This window comes from Harmonia axyridis, chromosome 7, assembly GCF_914767665.1.
Source record: "Harmonia axyridis chromosome 7, icHarAxyr1.1, whole genome shotgun sequence".
NCBI lineage: Eukaryota > Metazoa > Arthropoda > Insecta > Coleoptera > Coccinellidae > Harmonia > Harmonia axyridis.
This window is the reverse complement of record NC_059507.1, coordinates 33,791,266-33,810,272: the sequence shown is the minus strand read 5'-3', so window position 1 is coordinate 33,810,272 and position 19,007 is coordinate 33,791,266. Positions and strand designations below refer to the sequence as shown.

Genomic DNA, 19,007 nt, shown 5'->3' with positions numbered 1-19,007 from the left:
GTCATTTTCATTTGAATCTTCAATTTAGGAGCAGAACCAAATATTTTTCTCAGTGATTTTGTGGTCACGGAAATATTGGGTAATTTTTTTTCAGCATAAGTATCGTGTTCACAGACGAATTTAATAATTCGTTATCAGTGAAATTCGAAAATTACAGATATTGTGATGAAATGATCAAGTTATCTATGGTGAGCGCTTAATAACTTATCTTTTCCGAATTGGTCAATAAATATAAATAAAAAATATGTCCTATTCATCAAAATTAATTGTATTGGAATCAATGTGATTAGATATGTTCACGCCAATGAATAATCTAATACTTAATTAAATGAATAAATTAATCGAAATTAAATGACATTTATTCTATTTCTAGAATAACTGACATTTACTGTCTATTAAAATTAACTTCCATCAAGTGAATACCGAATCAATCCTATAAAAAGCATTTAATCATTTTTCGAGTGCATTGTTAGGTTAGGAGTAGAATCTAGTATCTGCCCCAGGTTTTTTCATGTCATTTATCGACTGAACACGGTTTTGAAAAAGAGGTAAATGAGTCTTGATTTTTCTCAACAAGATTCAGCGCTTCTGATGCATAAAAAATCGTTTTTCAGTGGAAAATTGGAATAAGACATTTGAATTTCAACAATATCCTCAAACAAGCCATCTGTTTCGAGGAAAATTTCTACTTATAAAAAAAAATCCAATGGGATTTTTAAACTGATATATACAGCTTCAATTTCTGAATTTTATAAATTATAACATCTTCACAAAAAAAAAATTATCTTATAAGATATTGTAGTTTTTTTGATTTCATAGGTACTGTTGGTTTCTAAAAAAAACTATAGGTTCGTCAGAAATGTTTTTGTCCCATTCCAACACCATTTAAAAGCAACGTAATTGATGTGCAGTAGTTGTTAAGTGAAATGAGAAGATTGTGTTAAAAGATAAATCTACTTGAAGCACATATAATGGTTGAAAGAAGATTGGCATTCCAAGATTTACAAGTTTGATATTACCAAACATCCCTAAAGATACGCACTAGCTACCCATGCACTCAATTTAGACCATAAATTAAATTTCGAAGAAAGGTGTTAAATTTTAAGATTGTGGAGACTTCAACGCTAGGCGAGGAGAGGAACTGAGTAATAATTTAAGATGTTAATGAGACTCTCCCATAATTCGGAAGAGAAAAATTTACCCTTCGTTACATTATCATATTTTTTACTTTGGGCAGTTTTTTAAACGAAAGCCAAATTTTTATGAATGCTTACCCAATTTAGAATGAATAATTTAAAGGGTATTTGTTATCTCAAAGTGAAACATTATTGAAATAAAGTATATTGAAATCAATAAAAATCCTTCTTTCCGTTGTAAAACGAGAAAAAACAAACCAATTCAAAAATTCCAAGTGACAATTAAACTGTACGAAAATATTTCCTAATTAATTCAATTTGAATAGCATTATTTTGGTAAAAGTATTGCTGGTTTAGATGAAACCTAAAATTCAATTGATCACATTCGATATATTTCATTCTTGAGAAATTATACAATAAGACATTATGAAAAAGACGAAGATATGATTTCAGTGTTATGAAATCCCGAATATTAGTTCGATTGCTGAATTCATGCAAAATTCGTTTGAAATTTTTTTTTAATCATCGGATGGTCATGAGTTTGATGATTGAACTGTTTAGAAATATTTTTCATTTCCTCAAAATTGAAACAGAAAACTGTATTGAAGAATGTCTTTTCGAATTTTTCAACATTCAGTCCAATTTCTTCATACTGCCCGAGTGAAAAAGTTTTCTGTTTTGAAGGCGTAGAATTCAACAACCAAACTGATCCTTCAAATACGAGAATCTAATCCATTTATTTACAAACTAAAAATTAACGAATCCATTAAAAATAAAATTCAGAAATTATTGTCTTTATGCATATACCTAACTTTTCCGAAATTATTTGACATAAAATAATATAGGTGATTAAGAAGGTGCAATGATAATGTTAAATTGAATAGGTTCAATGCTTTTATCACTTGCAATTGTTTTAAAATTAAAAATTTCAAAATAATCTCCGTAATAAATAATGCCTAGTTCAAACTTAGCAGTCATGAGTTTGATGACTCAACTGTTTAGAAATATTTTTCATTTCCTCAAAATTGAAACAGAAAACTGTATAGAAGAATATCTTTTCGAATTTTTCAACATTCAATCCAATTTCTTCATACTGCCCGAGTGAAAAAGTTTTCTGTTTTGAAGGCGTAGAATTCAACAACCAAACTGATCCTTTTGATACGAGAATCTAATCCATTTATTTACAAACTTAAAATTAACGAATCCATCAAAAATAAAATTCAGAAATTATTGTCTTTATGCATATACCTAACTTTTCCGAAATTATTTGACATAAAATAATATAGGTGATTAAGAAGGTGCAATGATAATGTTAAATTGAATAGGTTCAATGCTTTTATCACTTGCAATTGTTTTAAAATTAAAAATTTCAAAATAATCTCCGTAATAAATAATGCCCAGTTCAAACTTAGTAGTCATGAGTTTGATGATTGAACTGTTTAGAAATATTTTTCATTTCCTCAAAATTGAAACAGGAAACTGTATAGAAAAATGTCTTCTCGAATTTTTCAACATTCAATCCAATTTCTTCATACTGCCCGAGTGAAAAAGTTTTCTGTTTTGAAGACGTAGAATTCAACAACCAAACTGATCCTTTTGATACGAGAATCTAATCCATTTATTTACAAACTTAAAATTAACGAATCCATCAAAAATAAAATTAAGAAATTATTGTCTTTATGTATATACCTAACTCTTCCGAAATTATTTGACATAAAATAACATAGGTGATTAAAAAGGTGCAATGATAATATTCAATTGAATAGGTTCAATGTTCTTATCACTTACAATTGTTTTAAAATTAATAATTTCAAAATAATCTCCGTAATAAATAATGCCCAGTTCAAACTTAGCAGTCATGAGTTTGATGATTGAACTGTTTAGAAATATTTTTAATTTCCTCAAAATTGAAACAGAAAACTGTATAGAAGAATATCTTTTCGAAAGTTTCAACATTCAGTCCAATTTCTTCGTACTGCCCGAGTGAAAAAGTTTCCTGTTTTGAAAGCGTAGAATTCAACAACCAAACTGATCCTTTTAATACGAGAATCTAATCCATTCATTTATAAACTTAAAATCAACAAATTCTTCAAAAATGAAATTCAGAAAAATCCTCTTTTCTAAGTTATTTGACATAAAATAATATGGGTCATTAAAAAAATGCAATGGCAATATAGATTTGAACAGGTACAATGTTTTTATCACTCACAGTTTTAAAATTAGAAGTTTTGAAATAATCCCCATTATGAATACCTAAAGCCCAATCCAAAATTAGCAGAAATACCCTTATTCTTGTTCCGAAAACCAATAAAATAAATAAAATTCTTCTAATGAGCCCCTATTCCGAACGAAATCAAATTCGCCCATCTTGCCCATCGATTAGGCACAGATTTTCGATTTGGAACCAGAAAGACCGCAGCATTAGAACCCATCCCGAAGAATCTGCACTGAAAAAATCTCCGTGTTCAGATTTATGATACAAACCCGGTTCATCTGACACGATCATAAATATAGCTAGCGCTCGCGTTCCTCTTCGAATATTAAAGGCCCGCAGGTGAACCGGCAACGCCGCTTCTTGAGAACGGCCACTCTCAAGATCTCAAGTTCGGGGCTAGATCGAGTCTCCTGCGATCCTTCGCCTTCAGTCGAGTTCCGTGCGCGAAACAGGCACTTTGCGGCGGACTACATTCAACCGCAACGATCACATGTGCTCTCGTGACCTTTCTTGTGCGCGCTGCAGGAACGAGACTTTTTTCTGAAGGCCAATGCGGTACCCTTCCGGACTAGCCGCGAAAAACCCGAAGAATCAGTGTTTGACGTTTTGGTCCTTCGAGCCGGATCAACCCAGTGGCGCCCCAGGAAAACCCTTCAGTGTCAGTGAAAGTGTTCAAGTGCCGTAACACCGGATTAATCCTGCGTCAGTGCGTAAATCCGAAAAACGGATCCTTGTTGTTCCTCGAACCACCGGCCATGTTGCATACCAGGTAAAGCGAGATAGCTTTCGCGGCATCGACGTGCGTGCCCGAGCGAGAGGGACTTAGTTCTCCAGAGGCTAAACGAGTTCGTGGACGGGGCGAAGAGGTGAGGAATGCTAGAGAACCGCAGCATCTAACATAGACACACACACATATAAACACACACGTGTCGACCGAAATGTCCGTCTAATTTCGGCGATTTCATGGAGACTTCAACGTCCGGCCAAGCGACGAAATTTGGAGATACCGACGATCGGTAAAGCGACGAACCGAGAGAGACTTTTCGTTGTTTGTTTAGAAATGTTATTGTTATCGAGCTGAAATGAACGTCATGTGCGAAATTTATAGACTTCTAATCGCTACGGGGTTCCTGCTGTTAGTCGGGGCTCAAGGACCTGGCCCTGGACCGGGCAAGAAACATTTCAATCGTGAACTGTCCCATTATGATTACACACCTCAAATGCAGTCTAGAGCTGTCGATACCAGGGTTACTTTAGAAATAGCAGAAGGCCAACCTAAAAATACGATAGTTGGACGAATCCCACTAAAACCTGGATTCACATACCGTTTCAACGAACCTCCTAAAGAATTTTCCCTTAATTCCGTAACAGGGGAAATCCGCACCAACGTAATCCTGGACAGGGAAAGCTTAACAAACGATAGATATGACCTAGTTGTCCTATCAAGTCAGCCAACCTACCCCATAGAAGTGAGGATAGTAGTTACGGATATAAATGACAATGCTCCTCAATTTCCAGAACCTGTCATTGCTATTTCGTTCTCTGAAAGTGCAGCATCGGGAACACGTTTACTCCTAGATGCTGCCACAGATGAAGATTCAGGAGTCAACGGTGTAAGCGATGATTACAGGATAGTGGCTGGTAATAAAGATGATAAATTCAAACTGGTAGTAACAGCGAATCCTTCAGGAGATACATCTTACCTCCACATTGAAACCACTGGAAAATTAGACAGAGAAACTCAGGGTTTTTACATGTTGAACATATCTGCCAGAGATGGTGGAATACCAACCAGATATGGATTCCTTCAAGTCAACATAACAATTCTGGATGTCAACGATAATCCTCCTATTTTTGCCCACAGCGATTACATCGTTTCTTTGAACGAAAGTGTCCCACCAGGAACTTGGGTGTTGTCGGTGATGGCTACAGACAACGATTTTGCAGATAACGCTAAGATAACCTACTATTTATCTGATATGGAAACTCAGTTTTCCGTGGACCCAGAAACTGGAAGCATCTCCACCACAGAACTTCTAGAATGTCCTCAGCAAAACTGTCCACAAGTGTCAACAAAGTCCGGTTCTTGCCCTAAATCCTGCGTATTCACCGTTTTTGCCAGGGACCACGGAACACCTCGACAAGTAGGCAGGACCTACGTAACCGTGAATTTATTGGATGCTAATGATCACGATCCAATAATAAAATTCAGGTACTTCCCAGCCACTGCCGGTTTTGCCACTGTTGACGAAAATGCAGGAAATGGATCAGTTGTTGCTGCTGTATCTGTAGCCGATCCCGACGAAGGACTAAACGGCGAAACAATAGTCAGGATCGTGTCAGGAAACGAGTTGAACCATTTCAGACTAGACTACACTCCAAGCTTCGATATTGTCAGAGTTAATGGCGTTTTGGACAGAGAAGAAATATCCAAATATAACTTGACTGTTGTAGCAACAGATAAAGGTTCACCACCGAGAACAGCAACAGCTTTCTTGATCATCCACGTGAATGACGTCAACGACCATGAACCAGTGTTTGAAAAGACTGAATATTCTGCCATATTGAGTGAACTTGCACCTTCTGGTACTTACGTAGCAGGTATCACAGCCTCAGATGAAGATTCAGGGGTGAACGCACAAATATTTTATGCCTTTGTGTCCGGCAACGACCAACAATGGTTCTCCATAAATCCTGAATCAGGACTTATCACTACCAGAACAGCGCTTGATAGAGAGCTGCAAGGTGCGGTCGAACTGAACATTTCAGCCAAAGACGGAGGTCCTAACCCTAAATGGGCTTATACCCAACTGAAAGTAACGATCCTCGATGAGAATGATGAGGCACCCCAATTTTCCCAGAATGTCATCAACGCCAGTTTATCAGAAAGTGAACCTGGGGGTAGTTTGGTGGCTATGTTGACTGCTTCAGATCACGATCAAGGTACCAATGGAAGCGTTATCTACTCTTTACATGGATCAGTGACTCAAAGATACCCAAATACTTTCTCCTTGGATACTCTTACTGGACAATTAACGACAATGAGACAGTTGGATAGAGAAGAAATCTCATCGTTCAAGATATTGGTGGTTGCGAAAGATCAAGGTATCCCATCTAAATCCTCAACGGCAACAGTTTACTTGAATGTTCTGGACGTAAACGATAACAACCCTGAATTTTATCCTTCGAGATATTTTGCGGCAGTGTCTGAAGATACAAAGATTGGCGCGTCGTTGTTGAAAGTCACCGCAACAGATCAAGATGAAGGAGAGAATGGCAAGGTGACGTACACCATGGAAAGCGGAGATAAGAATTTGTTTCATTTAGACCAGATCACCGGCATCGTATCTCTCAGAGGAAACCTGAGGAGCTTCAGTAAGTCTATTTATAAGTTGAAAATCTCCGCTAAGGACCACGGCGAAAAGAGTGCAATAGAAATGGCGACTGTTGAGATCATGAAAGAGGTGTACATGGAGGAACTGCATTTCGATAATTATGGAGGTTACGATTTTCAGATTGTTGAGGATAGTTTGGATTATAAGAAACGGAGTGTCGGTACTGTGCGTGTTAGGAACAGTCATGCTAGTTATTCCATAATGGACGGTGACCGTAATAAAAATTTCGCGATAGACGAAAGAACTGGTGAAATAACGACAGCGAAAAAGATCGATCGTGAACAGATCTCTTCGTACAGCCTGACAATAGTGGCCCACGATGGACTATCTTTCGGCAAAACGGTAGCCAACGTCGTGATACTCGACCTCAACGATAACAAACCAGTATTCGTACGCGATAACGATGAAATAAAATTACCGGAAAATCTGGCTGTCGGACAAGAAGTGTATCTCGCACGTGCAAGGGACGTGGACGCTGGCATCAACAGCAAATTGACGTACAGTTTGGGATTCAACTCGGACAATCAGTTCAGGATATCGGAAGCCACTGGTGTTATATACTTGAGCCGACCCATTAGGGCCGAACCTGGAACGGTACTTCTGGTGGAGGTCATGGCCACCGACGGCGCCGACCAGCCTCTGTCTTCCAAACACACCATTTCTATCGTCATCGAAGACGTGAACGATCACACTCCCGTTTTCGATCACACCTCCTACGAGACTTCCTTGTTGGAATCTACGCCAGTTAATGAGAGGTTCTTCGCATTGGCAGCCACTGATGACGATTTAGGCCTCAACGCACACATTTCTTACGAAATAACAGAAGGAAACGCAGAAGGAAAATTCGGAGTCTTCCCCGACGGGTTCCTCTACGTCCGCCGTCCTTTGGATCGCGAAGAACGCGACTATTTCTCCTTGACAGTCACCGCCAAGGATTCAGGTAACCCTCCGAGGTCCTCAGTGGTTCCAGTCGTCATCCACGTGATCGACGAAAACGACAATCCCCCAAAATTCACCAATTCCACCTTCGTTTTCAACATCCCCGAAAACGAACCACCGGATTCGTTTGTGGGAAAATTGACGGCCACCGATAAGGACATAGGAAGAAACGCAGAGCTCATTTTTTCACTATCTTCCACCCAAAATGGCTTTTCAATCGATCCCAAGAATGGTTTCATTAAAACCCTCCATGTATTCGATAGAGAAAACCTGGTTCAAACTACCGGACAGAATTACATAACTATAGAGGCAATGGTGACGGATAACGGAAACCCAAAGATGAAGGACAAAGTGAAAGTGAACATATTCGTGACAGATGTTAACGACAATCCACCGAAATTCTTGAGAACACCGTATAAAGTACAAATTTCCGAAGGATCTCCTTTAGGTACTCAAGTTGTCAGGATATATACCACAGATTCCGACGAAGGACTCAACGGTGACGTTTTCTACACCATTAGTGAAGGTAACGAAGATGGCAAATTTGCAGTGGATGAGGCTACAGGCCAAATCACCTTAGCCAAACCGTTAGATCGTGAAACCAAATCGGAATATCATCTAATATTGATAGCACACGATGCTGGTATCAATATACAGTTGAGTTCTTCCACCACAGTGTACGTAGAAGTCCTAGATGAGAATGATAATGCACCTGAATTCACACAGACAAGTTCGAGAATCTCCATTATTGAAACAACACCTGTTGGAACGGAACTCATTCAGTTTAGAGCTAGTGATGCCGATTTGGGAGTGAATAGTGAAGTGACTTTCTCTATAAGTGCTGGTAATAGAAAAGATACGTATCACATAGATCCTATAACTGGAATATTATACTTGCACAAAGCTTTAGACTATGAAGAATTGGACAATTATCTATTGAATATAACAGCTTCTGACAATGGTAATCCAAAACTGTATACCACGATCTTGTTTTCGGTAGCTATAGAAGATGCTAATGATAATCCACCATCTTTCCCAAACACTGCTATAGTGAGGCAGATAAGAGAAGGTATTCCAGTCCACACACCTATAGTGACAGTTACAGCAGACGATCCAGACTATGGTATCAACGGAAAAATAACCTATTCTATCTACCAGCAAGAACCTGAAGACAACAGAAGACACTTTGGTATAAATCCTGTTACCGGAGTAATCCATACACTCCTTCCCATAGACAGGGAAACCATAGACACGTTCCGTTTGACAGTCAAAGCCACAGATCAAGCCCAACCAGAATCATCGAGGTTATCAGCAGAAAAGTTAGTTACAGTGATAGTAGAAGATGTCAACGATAACGCACCAGTTTTCGTCTCGATGAACTCTGCAGTGTTACCACACTATGATATGAAATTCGAAAACGGAGGAGCTTTGATCATGAATGTATTCGCTAGAGACTTGGACTCTTCTACAAACGGTTTGGTGACTTATGAATTGATAAGTGGCAACACTGATCTTTTCCAGTTGGATCAAAGCTTCGGCACTTTGAAATTGCGCAGACCCATTCCAAATCCCCAGCCTACTTACAAATTGTCCGTAAAAGCCACAGACGAAGCTGTGCAAAGTGAAAGAAAATCCACAGAGGCTTATTTGACAGTGATTTGTTCTAAGGAAGATGGTGTTGGACCAAAATTCGACGAGATGGCGTTCAGAGGAAGTGTTTACGAGAATGAACCGGCTGGCACGAGTATATTGAGTGTTAAAGCGCGATTTGGCGATAACGACATAGAATATTACGTGACGAATGTGACAGGTGGTGGTGTGCAGGTTGATCGGTTGTTTGACATTGACGTTAAGTTGGGGGTGGTGTCAACTGCGACCGTTTTGGACAGGGAGGCTGGTGTTGATGTCTACCAGATCGAGGTTTATGCTATTGCGACTGGAGGTAGACCCAGGACGTCAAAAACAAAGGTGAGTTTTTTATTTTATGGTTTTGCGATAGAAGGACACATAATATAGTAATAAACATACCTAGATAGAGGAAGTATACGCAATTTTTTCATGTCCCCAACATGGTTAGATTACGTTGTCGGATTGTGATATATTTTCAAATCCACAATCCACTATATCGTTATGAATGTATATTATATTGAATGAAATATATGTATTTGAGTGATTCCTGGTTAAATATGCAAATTTGAATATTTGGAATCCGATATTTTCCTAATTGTCGAATTTATAATGAGCAAAATATTTATTATTTTCTGTATCTACCTTCTGAAATCCAAGGTTTGGCAAATTTTGCTCTCCTAGTGTCAGGTTGTTTCACATCGTTTGGGGTGATTGAAGTTTGTTTTCTGAATTTCTGATATATTTAGGTATTTATTTGAATATATTTTGAGTTAATAAGAAACGTTGCATCACTATGGGACGTAAGAAGTGCGTTCTTTGTGGAGAAACTCGCGAATTGAGTTAAATAATGTATCACCAATATGTTTTCTTTTCCGCGCGCTTCATAACAAATTTGACAGTTCATGTTGAGGACAGGGTTTGCTTATGCTTACTGAAAATGACATATTATGCTCCCTCTATCTATGTTTATTACTCTGAGGAATGACAGAATCTACTCGTAATGTTGACCCAGTGAAACTGAAAGTGGTTAAATTTAAACCATGTGTTGCTTTTCGGAAAAGGCAATTCTCACAATCAATGAGAACGGTTTTTTTCATCTTTCCTTTTTGTCGCACTAGAGTTTATGGTAATTTATATTAATTTATGAGGCGTTTGGGTGTATTTGGGTTATAAATGGAGTTTATGGATTTCTCTTTCGATGTAAAAGGAAACTCATCGAAAATATCGACTCGGTTGGAATTTTAGTTATAACGTGTAGGTGACCATATCGAGTCATATTAGAATTCTTGTTTATCAATTCGCATTACATAAGAGCCTATTAAAAATTAGTTGTGCTCGGAATGTATTAACAAATGTGATTATTTGTTCTTTGCTTGGAAATTTGTCGAGGAATTTCGTATGTCTGAATTAAATTGTCGTAATTTTCAACATGAAATTGAGTTTGAAAGTTTGTGTTCTATTTCTACTCAGTCGGATCTGCTGTAGATAACTGAAATAATAGTTTTTTTATATTATGCTTGAACTTTCTATAATCATGAAGTAATCAACATAAATCTTGCACCAAGTTTGAAATTGTGGTTTTTCTTTTTTCGATATTCTTCTGGAATTTCTTCTGATTGTGGAGGCGCGATAAATGATTAGTTCTTAGGTTTGGTGCATAAACCAGCCAAAAAACTGCAGTCATTTAGGCAAAACAGAGTAATAAACATAGATAGAGAGTGTATACGCAATTTTTATGCGTCTCCAACATGGTTAGGTTACGTTGTCGGATTGTTATATATTTTCAAATCCACAATTTTACTATATCGTTATGAATGTATATTATATTGAATGAACTATATATATTTGAGTGATTCTCGATTAAATATGCAAAATTTGAATATTTGAAATCCGATATTCTTCCTAATTGTCGAATTTATATTAACCAGAATATTTATTATTTTCTGTATCTACCTGTTGAAATCCAAGGTTTGGCAACTTTTGCTCTCCTAGTGTCATCGGTTGTTTCACGTCGATTGGCGCGCTTGAAGTTTGTTCTCTGAATTTCTGATATACTCAGGTATTTATTTCAATATATTTTGAGTTAATATGAAACGTTGATTCACTATGGGCCAAAAGAAGTGCGTTCTTTGTGGAGAAACTCGCGAATTGAGTGAAATATCGTATCACTGATTTGTTTTCCTTTCCGCGCGCTTCATGTCAAATTTGATAGTTCATGTTGGGGACAAAATTTGATTACTGAAAATGACATATGTTCCTTCTGTCTATGCTTATTACTCTGATGGGCAAAATGATAGCCCGCTGGTCTTGTAATCAATTTTCGTAAGTAATTGCACAAGTGCATCAAAATTACCGATAATTTTGCATGACAGAGTGTTGTCATAAAAACTGCATGAGTTCATTTTCATTTTGCTCTTTCTCCAAAAATGAAAATGACCGAATGCAGTTTTTCAAAGAAAACACGCTGGAATGCTAAATTATCCGGTCATTTTGATGCACGAGTGTAATTCGGGGGAATATTTCCCGAATAAACTGTTACATTACTAGTTAAACTGATTTAGAATGAAATTGTCTTAGATTCGAACTGTGTAAGATGCATAGAAACTATGCATCTATGAACAGAACAATTATCGCAGTGCAGTTTCGCATCCTACAATGCAATTATCGCTGTAATTTTCGATAATTGTTCTCCATATACATAGAATTTTTGACAGGAGGGAAATATTCTGTTAAACAACATCTAAAAAGTCTCGAGAATGAATACGTCAGAACGAACGTCCATTCATGAAAACGAAAGAACAATGCCAAAACCGAAAACCCAATTCCGCATATTTCAACCTCTTTTTTTCTATCGGGAACAAGACCACAAACACACAGATGGGAATTCAAATGAATCGACAAGAAATTTGTCTCGTAACTTGTCGCCTGATGAGGAACCGAACGCACGGCCTGCTCTTTGTTTGGCACTGAGAGAGCTGCCAAGAGAACACGATGCGTTTCGAACTAACCGTCCAATTTATTATATGCAAATTTATCAAGCCGGTACGAAAATAAGAATCATAAATTAACATCAGTGTCCGGGGGAACTCATAGGGGGTCACCTGCGACAGCCCAACAACATTCTGCGATTGGCTGGACGCCAACAGGCAACAATATAGGCTGCAGCGAGGAATTCAAGGATTTGTCCGGTTATCTTCGGGTTCTCGTGGTATTTGGACTAGCTGGCAGGGGGTTGTCTGGACTGGTATCGGTCATTTCCTCTCATTTCTCATAATTGCCCTCTCATTTCCCCACATTGCCCCTTCATTTCTCATAATTTCCCTCTCATTTCCCCAAATTGCCCTTCATTTCCTTACATTGCCCTTATTTCCCCATATTGCCCCTTAATTTTCCCTCATTTCCCATAATTGCCCCCTAATTTTCCATAATTGCCCCTCATTTCCTCTCACTGCCCCTCATTGCGTTTCATTTCCCCCTTACTTCCTTGTGAGTGTACACTAAATTTCCCCAGTGGGAGACCCCTCGCAAAAAGCAGAATGAAAAAGCAATATCAAATATATAGCACTGACCATGGGACGAAATTTAAATTTCAACCTACACATTCAAGCAAGAAAAATCTAAAACTACCCTTATCCCTTAATAAGAACAAGAGCAAACGAATTATAGTGAAAAATTATAAACCAATAAGCAGAACAAAAAAAGAATGAAGTTATTCGACTATAGTGTACATATTATATTTGCTATCACACGTTAGCACTTCAACATTGTGTATGCCAAGTGTGTCAATTAAGATAACACTTTTTGTTAGTTTTCCAAGTAACATATTATGTAAATTTTAGCTTGTATACTTATCACCTTAATTGAGTACCTAACTCTAAAATTTAACAACTTTGAGGATCTGGTTTCTACAATGGAAGGGAATAGTTATTCACAATGAAAATGCGAAGGTATTTCGATATTCTCCACGAGTTTAAAATTCAAAAACGATCCACGAAGTGGCGAGCATTTGAATGAGCATTCTGTACGAGTATTATACATTATTTTCTCTATTTCAGTATCGTAATACGTTCATTACAGTACGTTCATTACAGTACTAAAAACAGTGCTGTAATGAACACATAACAGCATTGTTTTCAGTTATATTTTTCGTTTTGTGGTTGTCTACACTGACTTCCGATCCTATCAAATTTCAACACACGTCAATTGTCAATATAATATAATTTCGATGAAGTGAAATGATTTGCAACATTATTTGCAATTTTTCTTAATTCTGGTGGTGCTAAATCGACTTCGTCAGACATAATTCACGAATTTAATGCGTAAACTATTTCAAAATTCGATACATACGAATCAAATTCCAATTCCGTAATCTGTCAATATTCGTAACAGTCACACCAACTGTCAAACTACAATACAAAAGCCACTAGGATGTATAATCTGCATTTTTCATTGAATTTCGACAATATTTCACAAAACTTGACTGAAATAGAGAATAGTTATTTATAATACAAGTGCAGAAGGCATTGATATTCTTCCACGAGTTCAAAATTCAAAAACGAGCCACGAAGTGACGAGTTTTGGAATTAACGAGTGGTAGAATGAGCCTTCTGTACGAGTATTATACATTATTTTCTCTAATTCATTGCATTTTCATTGAAATTAATGAAATATTTCCATAAATATAATTTAGTGATTTTTGCATTGAAAAATGTTGGTTGGCAGAACTGATTTCTTTAAGGCAATTTGATGAATTGACAAATAAAGCCGTAGCGGAAAGTTCGTGCCAACATAGAATAATAAAATATAACCATGGAAACTGTGCGTTTCTGATATATTCTCGCACGATTTTGTTCTACAAGATGTGGAAGAATGAACGGAATAACCACAGAATTAGAGAATATACTATTCTCTAATTCACTGATTTTTCATAAAAATTAATGGAATACATATTTCCATGAATATCGTTTAGTTATTATTGCATTGAGAAATGTGGGTTGGCAGAACAGTTTTCTGTATCACAAATTTGACAGATCATAGATAAATCTGTGGCAGAAGAGTTCTGAGTACCAACATATAATGAAATATAACCATAAAAATCTGAGATATTCCCTCACGATTTAGTTCTATAGGATGTGGCAGAATGAACGATTCACCACAGAATTAGATGAAACATCTTTTGATATTCATAATCGAAATAACATAATAAAAGTTTGAATTTTTCAAGATATCCATCCATCTGACCGTATCGAATATAAGACCCTAACCGAGCAGAATGACCAACATTCCCGAAATACAAACTGACCCAAAACGCCCGATTTACATCAAACGAAGATCATGCGAATAAAAGACCGATAAATCTTCTCAGTTCGGATAATTAGAGAACGCTCTCCTCAGCTTCCACAGGGTCAACGACTCTGATGACTCTGCTCGAATATTTTCGAGGAATTGAAAGCCTGGTTCGGCTGAATATTTTAGTCTGCCAGCTCTCCGAACAGCCGAGAGGACCTTGCAACACGCGATTCATCGGGAAAATTCATAACTACTAGATTCTTCTGCGATATCTATATCAGCAGATAGCCGGGACAGCGAAAGCACATTAAGGTGCATTCCGCGACAAGCGCGAGCAAGCTCGATCACCGGAGTTTAGTGCTTGCGCGGTTGCCGGATCGTGCGAGATTTCCTGAACGGTGTTTCAATAAGCGCGTCATTATTATTATTATTTCCTGACACACGCATAGTTAATATTTGGGAATTAGTAACTATGGAGCGATAGAAAACGCAACCAATTACATTTTTGAACATATCACATATATTTTTAATGATTCTTTCTCTCATTGCATAAGACCTATTTATTTGCAATTGAATTTTTGTTCCTTCTTTATTATGGTTTTCAATTCGTCTTTTATCAGTTGCTATCATTCCGAAAAGTTTATTTAAATATAAATTACTCAATCTTTCAAATTATCCATCATTGAGAAAACAACTTTCCAAAGATGAGACATAGTTAGAATTTTAAAAGTAAAAGGTGAGGGAATTTTACTGATGGAAGAGAATTGTATGAGATCAGTAGTCCTTAAGATTCGTGGTGCTTATAGCGTTTTTCTACAACCCATTTTTTCCTTGATTTGAATAATTTAATTTCTACCTTATTACTGAAAAGTCAAAAGTTTGTATGAAAGTCATTCTTCCACCACATCAGTTACAAATAATACCAATTTTACTAATACCTACACTCTCATTGCATAACTGTACCTACATTTTAATTTATTTCTCTATTTTAGTATCCTAATGAGTTCATTACACTACTTAAAACAGTGCTGTAATTAACTCATTACAGCATTGTTTTCAGTTATATTTTTCGTTTTGTGGTTGTCTACACTTACTTCCGATCCTACTAATTTCAAGACTTTTTAGTTGTCAATATGATATAATTCGGATATACAGGGTAGCCATTTGAAAACGAAACAGACGAGATTACAGACGAAATAAAGTTTTTCGATAGAAAACCCCATCTTCCCTATTCAAAATTTGGGGGTGAGGGTTGTAGTAGCAAGGGTTGAAGCGCTATGCGTCCGTAACCTACATCTTAAGTTGTCCCCCTCGAAACAGAAATCGACCTGTCCGAGCATTTCTATCGAAAAACTTTATTTCGTCTGTAATCTCGTCTGTTTCGTTTTCAAATGGCCACCCTGTATAGTAAAATGATTTGCAACACTATTCGCAATTTCTCTTAATTCTGATGGTGTTCAATGGATTTCTTCAGACATAATTCACGAATTCAATGCATAATTATAAATTATTTCAAAATTTAAACGTACGATTCAAAATTCAATTCCGTAATCTGTCAATTTTCGTAACAGTCACACCAACTGCCAAGATACAATACAAAAGTCTCTAGGATGGATAATCTGAATTTTTCATTGAATTTCGACAATATTTCACAGAACTTGACGGAAATAGAAAGATTATCGTCTAATACTAATAATAATAATTGCAGAAGGCAATTCTAACACTCTAATTTCGCATTCGTGTTGGAATTCTGCAACTTGTTTCAGAATATACTATTATTATTTATTGAGTGTGTCTTAGTAATTTTGCTGAAGCATATTTCGAAACTTTTCGTATTTTCATTTCTTTATTTTCATCAAATTGAATGTACGTATTACTATGAAGACGTCGGTAAGCAATTTTTGGGACGGTAAAACCGACTTCATTGGTTAGCAATCAGTAAACCCTACAGATACCATAAGTAGTCCGGGAAGATGTACCATCCAAAACATACTCTGGATGGATTAGACGTTCGAAAATTTCTAATTATATTATCAGTAAAGTATTAACAAAGATAGTTTGATCCAATAATTATAGCCATTCAAGAAATAATCTTGTCCTCTAGGTATCACTCGAGAATAGTTCCAACAACAATAAAATTACAGTAATTTTTGAATGAAAAGATAAATTACCATACAACTATTATTCAATAAGTAAAATCGTACAAAAATTGTTTCATTTCTAGAAATTTATTTTGGGTGATACGAATTCAAGGAAAATTTGTGATCGCGGCAACGTCGAGAATTCATAAACCGCTAAAGAACGTTCTATATATCGCACGAAATTGTAGAATGTTTCTCCCGATTTCGTCTTGACCATGTCCCGAAATGAACGGTCATTTGTCAACTAAAAAGCACATTAAAGGGTGTCCAAAAACTAATGGGACCTCCTCGTTGTGTTTAGATTAAATGTGCGGCATTCTATCTAAAAGTTAAGTAACTTGGGCTCATGCTCGCTCACTGATAACGGATATTATATATTCATGGTGATTTCGACACAGAAAGAATTACATTTCCAAGATATGAAACAGTAAAAGGATTTGATGTTTTGACTGATGATGTTTTCTCTTCAACGTGGAATGTAGAGATATAAATGCAAATCCATTGTTGCAAAATTTAAGTATGTTACACACCTGTCATTCCATTTTCTCTATTCTACTCATTGTTGTTTAGATAAAACTGCATATTTAAGTTATTACTCTTTCTCTTATCTATATGTGACAAAATTGACTGGATTCTTGAATTGTGCAAAAAATAAATTGAGTTAATATTTTGATTTTCGACTTTTTAGTCTTAGGCTTTTTCTTTCCGTGTATGATCCCTCCCCTTTGCCGTGTTTACTCAGAAAATGAGGAAGTACTCATACTCATATAAAATAAAAATATGTACCTATAGTATATTTAGTTCATTTCTTTGAGAGCCTCCTGATCTGCTCAGTAAACGCGGCAACAGGGAGGGAATAGAGATTACTAATCCTGCACCAATAAGTCAGGAATGGGCCTTAGGATAATCAGTAGTAGTATTATATTTCACATTGTTAACCTCTCTTAGATTCCTTCATTGTGGATAACAGAATTCAATGTAGCTAGTCTTTATGGTTTCTTCTCCTTAGAGGAATTCCTCAACGAATCAGACAAAATTTTATGTTGATAGTTATTCTTCCTTTTATGACAATTTTATAGGAAATCATTGAATGTTTGTCCACTTTTATGTGAAGAATTTTACATAGGTATTTCTTCAATGATCAACTTTAGGATTTTTAGGTTTTATTGCGTCATCAAAATTGAGTATATACTGCTAATGACTGATTATGTGCTTGAAAATTGAATATATTCATTTTAACAGTGACGGAAAGCATCATTTTGGTTTATTAAGTTTTCCAATAAACTTTTGGAATCCAACAGGAATTATAATTTTGTATGTGGAATGTGGTAAATTATCCGTTTGTATCCTAAATTGATTCTGGATGGGAAGTTTGTTCTAAAGCTGGTACGAAATCTATGGTGGAACCACAAATGAACTGATATTTCAAAAAATGTATTGGTAGTTCATTTATTTTAGCAATGACATTATCGATCAGAGGATAATGTTATTTTCAGACTGTCGAAACAATCCTTTCATTTCTAACAAAACAAATTTTGAGATTCTTTTCCGAATATTTACCAGATGAAAATTGATTCAGAAGTAATCAGAATCGATTCTAATTATACGAATAAAATAAATACGCACAATCAAAATCAGTACATCAGCAACATTCAACATAGCAAAGGGTAGATAACAAAAACTTTAGAAATTGTAAATAAATATACTGCATGTCTAAAAAACCGTCCATACCGTAACTTAGGCAACTTATCGATAGGTATGTCAATGAATTTACTTACGTTTTTTCTTGAGCAGTCCACATTTGATAGAATATACGCATGGGCTAGGCCTGTAATATGATACATGTGTTGTGAGATCGGACTTTATGTCTTTGTAAAGTTCTAGGGAGTGCCAGAATAACGAAAACAACTCCCTCATACCTTAGAATCATTTGTTTATCGGTCAGTCAAGCTTTTTATTACTGATTTTATACTTCAGGAGAGAATAAAATTTTAGGTACGGCCGTTGGCACGGTTGTTTAGTCTTATATGTATATCAGTATTGAGTTTCATTTGTTTCATAAAATGAAAATAATTAAATGATATTTGACATGGTGAAAGTTGGTTGTAATCTAGTTCTCTTGCTACTATGTCAAAAACTGCAAATATATATTATTCAGCTGAATTTCTTATATCGACGTCAAAATAGGCTATTTTTGAAAATAATATACTTACCTCGATGAATTATCAAATTTTCAGAATGTTTGAGTGATAATTTGAATAAT

At 36.2% G+C, this 19,007-nt stretch overlaps 1 protein-coding gene across 1 annotated transcript in view; it reads left to right on the top strand.

Annotated features, from left to right (window-relative positions):
- Positions 1-3,769: 3,769 nt before the first annotated feature.
- Positions 3,770-19,007, top strand: part of LOC123685230 (cadherin-related tumor suppressor) — a 263,888-nt gene continuing 248,650 nt past the window's right edge. The window contains exon 1 of the mRNA XM_045624851.1: positions 3,770-9,653. Coding sequence (XP_045480807.1) covers positions 4,434-9,653 — 5,220 coding nt within the window. The 5' untranslated portion in view covers positions 3,770-4,433. The remainder of the gene's footprint in view (positions 9,654-19,007) is intronic.